This window comes from Trichechus manatus, unplaced genomic scaffold (assembly GCF_000243295.1).
Source record: "Trichechus manatus latirostris isolate Lorelei unplaced genomic scaffold, TriManLat1.0 scaffold00042, whole genome shotgun sequence".
Classification (NCBI taxonomy): domain Eukaryota; kingdom Metazoa; phylum Chordata; class Mammalia; order Sirenia; family Trichechidae; genus Trichechus; species Trichechus manatus.
Genome location: NW_004443978.1, coordinates 15,987,177 through 15,999,152, shown reverse-complemented (window position 1 = coordinate 15,999,152; position 11,976 = coordinate 15,987,177). Strand labels below are relative to the sequence as shown.

The window sequence follows — 11,976 nt, the reverse complement described above, 5'->3', positions numbered from 1 at the left end:
CTATTTGTTCTGCAAACGTTCATCTAAAGTACAAAAAAAAAAAAAAAGAATTATGTGAGATCAAATTGACAACAGCAACTCAAAAGGTTTGATGGGAAACCTAGGGGGTAGTGAGCTGAAGATAATGGTGATGGAATAATTTGGAAAAGGATAGTGAGAATAGCAGCACAACTGGAAGAATGTAGTCAAGGTCACTGAATGGTACATGTAGTGACTTTTGAAATGGTGTAACTTTGGCTATGTAAATTTTCACCAAAAAAAGGTCCTCCAAGGTCGAGAAGGGAGAGTGTTGATGTGTAGTGGGGTTGTTTACCAATGTCATAAAACAACATATGTACTGACTGTTAATGAGAAACTATTTGTTCTGTAAACCTTCATCTAAAATACAATAAAAAAGATTAAAGTATATACTGATTGATTCTCATATGTCAGATAATTAACAGAGACTCCAAATCAGATGTTAAAGTTGTATAGTTAAATAAAATAAATTCAAACTACTCTGCAAAAGCTACCTAACCCTTTAAGCAAATGCCTGTACATTTATGGAAAAAGATGTGTTGCCAAAAATTGATCTGCGAAAGGAATACTGGTGAAGGAAATTTCATTTTCCATTACTTGAATTGCCCCCGCCCCCAATTCCTCCAGATGGTTTAGTTGAGCACTCCAGGTGAGAAGGAAGTTGAGAGTTCACAGGAGGATAGACATAGCCTCAGTACTGACCTGAGAGAGGTGGTAAGATAAAAACAAAAACAAGCCAAACCCGTTGCCACTGAGTCGATGCCAACTCATAGTGACCCTATAGGAGAGAAGAGAACTGCCCCATAAGGTTTCCAAGGAGTGACTGGTGGATTTGAACCGCCGACCTTTTGTTAACAGCTGAGTTCTTAACCACTGTGCTACCAGGGCTCCGAGAGAAGTGGTAAGTAATTCACCCTTTTTTGCAGCATATTCCTGCTTCCAAGATTACTTGCCCACAAGTTAAGTAATCTTCCCACGGGTCTGGGCATTCCAGCTTTGCTTAGAAATCCAGCAGTTCCTCACGTCTAGCTCTTATATATCTGAGTCCTTGTTACTGCATCAGTCTTTACAAGGTATTTATAGAGTTATAAAAGTAAAGGAAAGCTCAGCTGGATTCAGGTTCTACCACCTACCAACTGGCCCTCGGGCATCTCACCTGTTTCCTGAGCTTCCATTTACTCATCTATAAAGTGGGCTAAGTATGGACTAGAAGAAAGAATATACATAAAAGCATTTGTAAACTATAAAACACTATAGCAATACACTGTAAGCACTCAGCATACTGGCTGAATGAATCAAATACGCATATCATAATAATTGGATCTTCATTGTGGTTTATCAAATTTCTAAAACTGTCAAGATAAAATTTTAATAGGGTATGTTGTCAAGTGATGTACTTTATTTCGGTCCTGTTTCTTAAAAACAAAAACTTACTAACGAGAGTTAATGCAATCAGACAAGAATAAGCAAATTTATCGAATAATATTTCATTTCTAAAAGAAAAGTGTAACTTTCTAACTCATACTCCAGAAACACATCATAATTTTCAAAACTCTCATTTGATAGGAAGTTTGAAGTTTAGGAAGAAAACAGAAAAATTATGACAAGTTTGCAGTTGGTAAACTGCAGAGGGAAAAAAAAGGGAGAAAATTATAAAAGCTCTCTAGCATTCACATCACCTCCTAACCCAAGCCAAACAACACGTCATTTAATGAGCTCAGTTACCCCATATTTTGAAGGTTATGTAAGTTGAGCTCTATGGGGTTGTCTAGAGCAAAGGTGTTATAAACGTATCCAAGTCCATCTGGTTGATAATGTCTTTGTCCTATTTAACTGTTTAACTTCCAAACACTGGAGAGTCTAGTGCATTATACTCTAAATATTTTTGGAAACTAGAGAACACCCCTTTAGCTTCTTGGGAAAAACAGCAATTTTCCAAATTTAGTCTGTGCATTACATACTTAGTAATGTAAGTTAATGGGGATATAAGACACATAGATCTTAAAATAACATATGTGGTGAAATGAGTCCTTTATGTGGCCTTTTGCCCTGGTTCTTTGCAAAAACAACTTGAGATTTTCCCCCTAAACCCTGAGGGATTACCTTTGCCTTAGTTTTCTACCCCAAAGGATTAGTTACATTTCCAGCGTAAACTGTGAACAACTTGGTTTGATACTTTTTGTCTGGTCCTGGGCTGCAGCCTGCCCTGTGACTGTTATGCACCTTGCAGGAATTGGTCAATATACTATGCAGTTGAAGTGACCGTAGGCTATGCTAATGAAGTATTTGTAGCCTACTATGCAAATGCAGTGTCTATGGTCTACCGAGAGAGAATTGGTCAGGGGACTGGTCAGTTCATGGTCCTGGTAGGAAGGCCACACCTTAAGATTGACTAGGAGTTTGTATATATAAGCAGCCAAACCCACAGAGGTTTCAGAGACAGAAAGAAGCAGGAAGACAAGCTGAAGGAAGAAAGAAGAGAGAAGAGAGAAGCAGAGAGAGAAAGTAGACAAAGAACCTCCTAAAAGAGCTGTAACATAGGTCAAGGGCTTTAACACTGAAGACAGTGATAGGCCTGGAATGGGCCCAGTAGCAGAGCTGAGGGCAAGAAGCTCGGACTGGGCCCTATAGCAGAGTCGGTGGTGACAGATGGCAGGGCCAAGAGGAAGCCTCTCCGCAGGGGCTGGGAGGAGGCCTGCACAGCCAAGAGGAGCTAAGAGAGCTGTCCTGCCCTGAAGAAGGGAGACTTTGCCTGCATGCTTCCTGATCCTGATTCTGAGTTGTAGCCTGTTGGTCCTGATCCTGAGCTGTACCCTGTTACTTCCTTAATAAACCACTTAACTGTAAGTATGGTCTGTGAGTTCTGTGTGACCACTGCAATGGATTATCAAACCCAGCAGAGAAGTAGAGAGTGCCGTGAGGAGGACGGCTGGTGTCAGAATTGGTAGAAAGGTTAGAGTGGAGGTATGTCTGACCACCTCATGGGAATCAGCTTTGTGCTGACGGTGACTCTCATTATCCCCCCTGAAGTTAGACAGGTTCTGACGCTAATACTACTACTAGAATTTTACAACATGTAACCCCTAAACTCAACTAATGATTTATCCCTCCTCTTGCCACAAACCATTCATTGTAAGTGATAGCTGAACTGAGGTGGACTTGTAATAGTTAACAAGCCGTGAAACGGCCAAACGACCGATAAGAAGGCAAAGGGAAAGCAAGATCTATAGCCTTACATTAACGATTATCTTCCACTTTCAAGGTACTAAAATCCAAAATGTCTTGATGAATTAATAATAAAGGCAATAGTGTGGTGATAAATCAATATACCATATAGGTAACCTTAGTTATTTTATATCTACATTAAAAAAAGAAACAAACAAAAAACTGGTGCATTTCAACCAAAGTCCAACTCTCAACAGTACCTACTATGTAAGTTTATATTTAGAGGGCACACAGTAAACTCTAAGGTCCCTTTGATCTCCTTACAGGCACACTTCCATCTATCCTCTCCTGGTTCATGAATGCAGAATGTTAACATTCGATACTTATTTTTCAAATATAATTTATGGATTCTTTTAAGTACTAATTTAACTTTTCCTGGGGGATAAAAATTCTAAATTGAGTGAAAACTTCTCATTAAATCTATCTGAGTATATAGATGATATTTTCCTAACATATATTTTTTAAAAGCTCCAGTTACACCTAGGAAGTCAGTAACATGTAAAGTATGGGAAGGAATTGTATCATTCTCATAAATTTAAATATCTTCTAACAAATGCTAAAAGTAGATGAAAGGGTTGGATCATTCTGATACTCAGTAACTGTTTGCAGACTGAATGAATACATGAATGAACCAGGGCACAAAGCTTTGTACTGTGTATAATGCAGCCGTGTCCAGCAATGTGTAAAAGGGACATGTTCCTTTTGCAACTGGCCTGTGAGGCTTAGCTGCCGCCTTCTTTGTCTAGACCTCCCATACCAGTGCCCTGTCACACATTCTACAGTTTTGCATCTGGCTTGTCCCTCAGGTTATACACCCATCTCTCTCTGTTCTCAGCTATCCTGACTAGAGCATTACCTTTCCATCTGACAATGCATTTACCTTAGGGAAATAACCCTCTGCAGAATGATCTGTACCTTTCCTGCACACCAATTTTGTGTAGTCCTCCACTCAGATTATTTATGCTTCTGCAAATGAATGAATGAGTAAACAAACAAGCGAACAAATAGTATAAATCTATAAACTAACACAAGAAATCTCTCATCTTCTGCCACCAAATATACAAATTTACCTGCACTAGTAGTTACGATCTCTGTCCTCCCTCCTGCCAAAGAGACTCCTTCTGGCTCCTTCAAAGCCAATTCTACTTGTCTGCCTCGTTTGCCTTACCAAGGACACTGCACTTGTGTTTATTTTAACCACTCCCGTCCAGCCCCCATCTTCTGTATCTCAGTCTCTCCCTCTGCTGGATCAATCCCAAGAAGATAAAAACAAGTCCTAAGAGCTCACACCTTTAAAAAAAACCTTCTCTTTACCCTTATTCAGCTACTGCCCCATTTTATCCTTCACAGTAAAACTTCTGGAAAATGATCTACATTCTTCATCTCTACTTCCTCGTCTCTCACTCACACTTTAACCCACACTCATCTGCTGTAACTGCATGTAAGACCAGCCAATGAGCTCTACCACCCCACAAAGCCTCACAGACACTTCTCCGCAAGCCTAGTGGAACTTGACACAATCCATCACACCTCTCCTTCTGTACATACTTTCTTTTCTCTTGAATCACGTGACAGTAGGCTAGTGCTTTTCCTTCTATTTCACTGGTTGTCGCTTCTCAGATTATTTACCTATTTTTTAAGCTTCTCCCTACCTTTGGTACCTCCTCCAGTACTACAGAGTAATAGTACATTTGTAGGCTTTACCCTACCTCAGGGTCCAATCCCGTATCTTCTTCTCTTATGAATGCTGTCTGTCTAGTATTGAAAACCCAGTATCATGGCTTGAAATACTAATTATATGCTACTGACTCCTAAGTCTATATTTGCTCTCTAATCTCTCAGACTCACACATAAATCAACCTAACACCTCCACTTGGATACCTAATTGATATCTCAAAGCAATTACGTCCAAAATGGACCTACTGACTGTTCCCCTTATCCAAACCTATTGTTCCTGCATTCTTCCTCAACTCAGTAAATAAACCAAAGAGTATTCACCCACGGACTCAAATCAAAACCCTAGGAACTATGCTAAATTTCTTCCTTATCCAAATACATCAGCAAGTCTATCTCCAAAATAGATCTACAATCCTATTCACGTTTCTCCTTTCAATTCCATTACTGGCGTGCTGTCTAAACTACCACTGTCTCTTGTCGAGACCTCTACAAAAGCCTCACTTCCCAGCTCTAACGAATGCCTTTCTTTAATCTTTTCTCCTCACAGGAACCAGAGTAATCTATTAAAATATATATCAGATCAAGTCACATCCCTGCTTAAAGATTCTTCAGTGGCTCCCACTGTCTGTAGAGTAAAATCCAAATCTGTTGCCATGACAAGGCCATGCATGGTCTGTTCCTGCCTGTGTCTCCAGCTGTACCTCATACCAAATTCCCTGTTCCACCACGCCAACAGCCACATTGGCGTCTTTCAATTTTTTCAACAAGTTCTTTCTCAGCCTTTCTACCCACTTCTGCTTCATTTGCAATTCTCTTTTCCCAGCTCTTCATGCCTGACTCATTCTACATGTCTCACCTCAGAAAAGCCTTCTTTGCCTATCCTATTAAAATAAACGTCCTTACCCCCTTCTTCCGCCCAGTTATATATTCCATACTGCCCTATTTCTTTCCTTCAAAGCCTGTACCATATCCTGACAAAATTCTTATTTGTTTACCTGTTTAGCATCTGTCTTCCCTAAATGCACAGAAATTCCTATAGGATGCAACTTGCTTGTTTTAATACTGCTGTATCTCTAGCCTAGCAGAATGCCCAGCACCTGGTATGTATTTAAAATATTTATTGATAGAACGAATAAACAAACTTGCAAGACACCATTTCTTTTGGTCCTAATTTTTTAATGTACAAAACTCTCAGGCTTTTCTGACTTCTCTTATTCCTTTTTGAAAAATAGCTTAAGCCCAAATATAAGCATTTACTCCTAGAAAGTATTCTGAAATAAAATGTATATTGAAAGCAAGCTAATTTTTCCTATCCCTCTTCCCTCAGAACTTCTGATACTAACTTTGCACAAAGCTTATTCACAATTTAAATGCGCCTATTCCAAGAAACAGGCTACCCTAAACCATCAAACCATTTAACTTATTCTTCTAATTCTACTCTGAGTTCTGTAATCTGACCAGATTTCACATGCCAAATGGAGCACTTTGGAATGAGAACAAGGAAACTCTAATGCTTCACATTTCTCCACTATAAACTTGGTTTCCTGAAATCAGAGGATAAGGCTAAAAACCATCATGTTTTAGAAATGAACACTCAGGTATGACAAAAAGCAGAATATGTTAAAGTTTCCATTTCCCCTTCCAATTCTCAAGAATCTCACATCCTACAATAGACTATTCATTTTGATCTCTTTTTCATCAATAAAATGTCAGTGCTTAAAGCCTACAACAACCAGGAAATAATTTTGAGCAATTCTGACTTTCCTGTTGAGAACTATTCTGGCCCAGTAGTCACGAGAGACAAGAAGCAGAGAAACTTTACAAAACCCTTCTCTTTACAATGCCAGCTTAAAGTTGCTCCAGGAGCAAGTCTTTTGGGGTTCATGTGTGTGGTATAAAGACGAGAACAAATGGAAAATGTTTACAGTGGTCTCTGCATGGCCTTGTCCAAGTATGGCTTAGGCCCTACCACTCACATTTACACATACCAAAAAGGAAGAATGAAAGCACTGAAGAAAGAATGGGGGTAAATGGTGCATAAGCAATGGAAATAAGGCTCCATGGATATAGGAAACTGGATACCAGATAGTTTAGAGATCTAAGGAAAATGGGAAGTAAGAGAAAAGCTGGCTTTTACCTATAATGAAGCAGGATAAATGCAAAAGGGATACAATCATACAGTTGCCTTTGTGTATTTGGGCAGAAAAAGCTTTTATATTAATATGATGTATAAATTTAAAAAAATTAAATTTATACACACATCTACAAAAACATAAACAAATTCATTTCACACTTTTAATTCTTCATAGCCTTTGCAAAGACAGTCCTAGAGTGGATGTTTTATTAAAAAAAAAAAAAAAATCAGTGAAAGCACACAAGATGACTATTTACTCTTTGTATTTACTCTCATTGTCTTAGACAGTCAATCCGGTTTTCTATACAGATATTTCCCAGAAAGGAACCCCCAGGAAACTGTTAAATTAACCATGTTACTAAGGGCCTCCTACAAAGACATTACTCCTGTATGTACAGGGACATGGTAACTCTTCCAATCTATCAACAATTATCCCCCACAGGACAGACCTACTTATAAGCCAATAAGGGAGCGATATAAATTCTAGGTATTTTTACAGGACTAGCTTATATTGCTTCTACCCATGTCAACTTTTTTTCCTTACATTCAAATTGGAAATTCTAAATATGGGCTGGCTTACCCATTTTTTTAACTTCTTCAGCAAAGTATGGGTCATTCAAATCCACATCGGAGGGCAATTCATCTTCACTGGTCTCTTTAGCAAGAGCCTTCAAATTGAATATGAAAAATACAGTTTCATTAGTATAAGGATTATAATATATACATGTAAAAAATAAATCATATACATTTAAATCAAGCAGTTCAATTTAAAATTAAATCAGTTTTTCAATGGTTTGGAAAATAACTACTATCTAAGCCACTGTTTTGTTTGTTCAAATATTTATGAAACACTTAATAAATACAGGAAACCATACAGGACTTTTAGAAGAAATGAAAGTTACCAGATCCATGGTTGCTGCCCTGAAAAATTTAACAATTTTTTAAAGGAAATAAGACACAGAGACATGTAGATAATAATTTAAGACAGGAAGTGCTTGAAGAGACAAAGAGATACAGACATTCAAAGGAGATTACTTTTAGATTTGTGATCAGTGAAAAGAGGTAGCCTTACCTCACATAAAACAGAGAAATGGACGTGACTGCCAACAGCCTGAAGTAATATATTGTGGGTTATCTTCTGAATTATTATTTAAAACAATTTATTTGCCGGTTAATTAAAAAGGTTTTTAATTTGAAAAATGTTAAACATATATGAAAGTAGTAAGGACAGTATAATACACCTTTGTTTCCACGATCCAGTTTCAACAGTAACCCACTCTCAAAACCTGTTTGGTTATTTTAAAGCAAATTTATTGGTTAAATTTCCCTAATCAAATCTGAACACACTGTCTACTTAGTAAATCAGTATATTCAAATTAAAAAAATCAAGCCTATAAAATTAATAGAACACATGTGCACTAAGAGCCGACTAACTGAATTGAAACTTCTCCCCAGCAATCTATAACATCTCAAAATCATTAAAACAAAAAAGTTTAGAATGGATATTGCTAAACAGCAGCCTTCATGCTCAAGAAGACCAACCAAGCCCTAAAGAATATTCATTTTGACATTAATATCCCTTTCAGAACAAGTGCTTGTCAGAATTTTTTTCACCAAAGTATTATAATGGGTTTATAGTAACATGATGTTTTTAACAAAGAATTTTATGGAATACTTATATATCTGACTTACTTCTTTAAAATCTAGTGCTGTCGAGTCAATTCCAACTCACAGAGACGCTGCAGAACAGGGCAGAACTGCCCCCATAGTGTTTCCAACACTGTATATTTTTATAGAAGCAGATTGTCACATTTTTCTCCTGCGGAGCAGCTGGTGGGTTTGAACTGCTGACCGTTTGGTTAGCAGCCAAGTGCTTAACTACTGCACCACCAAGTCTCCTTTTATAAACTATATAGCGATCCTACAGAACAGAGAAGAACTGCCTCATAGGGTTTCCAAGGAGCGGCTGGTGGATTTGAACTGCCTACCTTTTTGGTTAGCAGTCTGAGTTCTTAACCACTATGTCATCGGGTCTCCTTATAAACTATAGCTATATCAAAATACTAAATACCACAACACACAAACATGTATTCATTTCTTCAGTAATAATTTCTCAATATTAAAACCGAAGTCACTGAAAATGAAAAAAAGGCAAAAGTGTTTTTAACTTGAAGAAAATTCTTGAAACTCCTCTTATATACAGAGGACCTATGGAGTTTAGAAGGGAACTGCTGGAGTCATCAAGTTTAGTACAGAACACTGAGGCTAGAACATGCTGGGTACTCAACAAATGTATTCTGAATGCTGATAAAACCAGTCCAGCCTTTCTCCCAAGGAAGGGAAAGAGTAAAAGCATTAGATAATCAAACCTCCTAGAAAAAGTAAACCAGCAAAATAGCTGCTAAAGGTCTCAGAAATAAGTGACTACTTTGGTTAACCTCATAAAGACCAACCTTAAAGTCTTCAGATAAACTAATGGCTTAATTACTTGTGAAATTATTACATTTAAAAGATTGTACTGTCTAATTTGTTTAAAAAATAGTTCTAGGGAAGAAGGACAGGTAGCATATTTTATTTCTTTCCCCATTTTACTATCCATTTCCAGAAAAATAGACTACAATAGAAGTACAAAAATTATTCCATTGCATCATCCAATTTTGCAGCCCTCTATCTTTACGATCACTAAAAGACATAGCTGTAACAAAAGCGTTACAAGTTATAGAGTATACAGGGAAACAACATGGTACAGTAGAAAGAACACTGGACAGAGACATCGTGGATTCTGGTTCCAGCCTAGTCACTAACAGGCAGTGTAATCTCAGATGAGTCATTTAATTTTCTACAACTATAGAACAATAGGGTTGGACTAGAATTAATCATTTAAAATCTCTCAAGTTCTAAAATTCTGTGATTATCAGTGATACCATCTTACGGCAATGACTGTAACAGAATGCTGCGTTTCACTGACAGGAGTAGAAGTATTTTTATTGATGAAAACCATAGGTGGTCTCTGCTATTACTGGGGACTCTAGCTCGGGAAAAGATGTTATCCCCTGAATAATGTGGGTCAAATCAGATTTTCCATAGGTACAGTATTAGCGCAGAGGCAATATTCCTCTGGGGGAAAAAAGGATTTAATTATAAATTTTTATACCAAAAGCCATAATTTTTTTTCAATTAACATAAACTGGCTGCATAAAACTTGCTACAAATAAAAATAGTCTAAATTGGACAACACAGCAACTAGTCACATAAAATTATATTAAATAATCTAACATTATGACATTTTATAATTTACTAAGGCTAAGCAGAAAGTAAAAGGACATCCTCATCTTAATAAGATGGTAAGAGATTTATCTAATAATGAAAAGCAAGAAATGCAGGCTGAGGAATAGAAACGTATAGCATAATCTCATTCACATTAAAAACTTCTATGTGCATGTATCTTCAGGTAAAAAAGTCTGTATGCACCTCTCTTCTGCAAAAACAAATAATAGAATCATACTATTTTACATCCTAGATATCAACTATGTATTTTATCTAAGCAGCATGTGAATGTAAACTATTAGAGCGTGGTGATTAAAGTGGCTCTGGGCTCTACCAAGCTTTGTACACAATTGTGTGGCCTTGCAGAAAGTACTCAACCTATTGGGTTCTCACTTTCCTCCTTCTTAAAATTGTGATGATAACAAGGTCTACTCTAGTAAGTGGGTTACATTACAGGGTAATGGATGCCAAGCTCTTGACACCTTCTGATACATGGCTGGTGTTTAACAATATTTGCTCATAATTATTACTGATACCTTTTGTTTCTTTTTCAGTCTTTTTTTCTCTTTCTTCTTCTCTAAAAATTGTTCCCAAGGGGTCAGTTTATCTTTTCCTTCCAATCTGTTTTTGACCATCTCTTCTGCACTTTCTTTAAGACCTGAGGAAAAACCCACATAGTTTAGTTACAAAAATGATATATCATCATTCATTTAAAAATGTAATTTACTATGTCCCCTTTAATAATAAAGATGTCTATATTTTATTGTTTAGTATTTCTTTGGAGGACAGGGTTGTGTTGAGGGAGGGAGGACTTCAAATATTTAAATAATACAAAATCCATTACAAAAATAATTAACGCAGTGGTTCGAAATGCTCTTTTTAAAAAGACTTGGGTAATCAAGATCATTTTCCCAGATAAACTCTAAATTCTAAGAAAGCAAAAACAATTCTAAGGATATTATAATTAATCTTTTTGCTGATAAGGATACTGAGACTCGGAGACATTTAGCACCTTGCCTGAGAATATGCAGCTAGGAAGCTGCACAACTGGAATCTGAACTCCTAGTTATCCACCATCCAATTACCAGATACGTCAGAATTGCTGGTGTGGCTGACAGAACAAACCAAAACCAACTCTGTTGCTGGCGAGTTGATTCCGACTCATAGCGACCCTATAGGACAGAGCAGAACTGCCCCATAGGGTTTCCAAGGAGAGCCTGGTGGATTCAAACTGCCAACCTTTTGGTCAGCAGCTGAGCTCTTAACCAGTATGCCACAGCGTTTCCAGCTGACAGAATAGAGCCAACAAAAAAAAAATCTGAATGCTTTGGGCCTCAGGTTCTTTATTTAAAAGTGAGCTTAGTCTTGATCAGAAGCATGCAAATCCTCACTCCCACACACACCTTTATTGTAAAGAGGAACCTTTTTTCTTCAAATAAAATATTTTATGGAAGTTCAAATACATAAAACAACCAGAAGCAGTGCTGCTTGGATTAAAGAGGGGATGGAGAGCTCTGAGCATCAAAAAAAAAAAAAAAAAAAACAGTTGAAAAAGCTGGAATAGATGATCTCTATGGTCCCTTCCTTGGCTTTCACATCAAGACTTAATCTCCAAATTTCTACGACTTGGAAAAGTATTAAATTATATGCACATA

The 11,976-nt window shown here is 37.3% G+C and overlaps 1 protein-coding gene across 3 annotated transcripts in view; it reads right to left on the bottom strand.

Annotated features, from left to right (window-relative positions):
- Positions 1-11,976, bottom strand: part of ESF1 (ESF1 nucleolar pre-rRNA processing protein homolog) — an 88,781-nt gene that overhangs the window by 15,922 nt on the left and 60,883 nt on the right. For all 3 annotated transcript variants that reach the window (XR_002824103.1, XM_023731429.1, XM_023731430.1), the window contains 2 exons: positions 10,858-10,979; positions 7,635-7,722 (listed from right to left, as the gene is read on the bottom strand). Coding sequence is in view for 2 of the 3 variants with exons in the window: in XM_023731429.1 (XP_023587197.1) it covers positions 7,635-7,722; positions 10,858-10,979 (210 nt within the window). In the remaining variant the exon portion in view is untranslated. The remainder of the gene's footprint in view (positions 1-7,634; positions 7,723-10,857; positions 10,980-11,976) is intronic.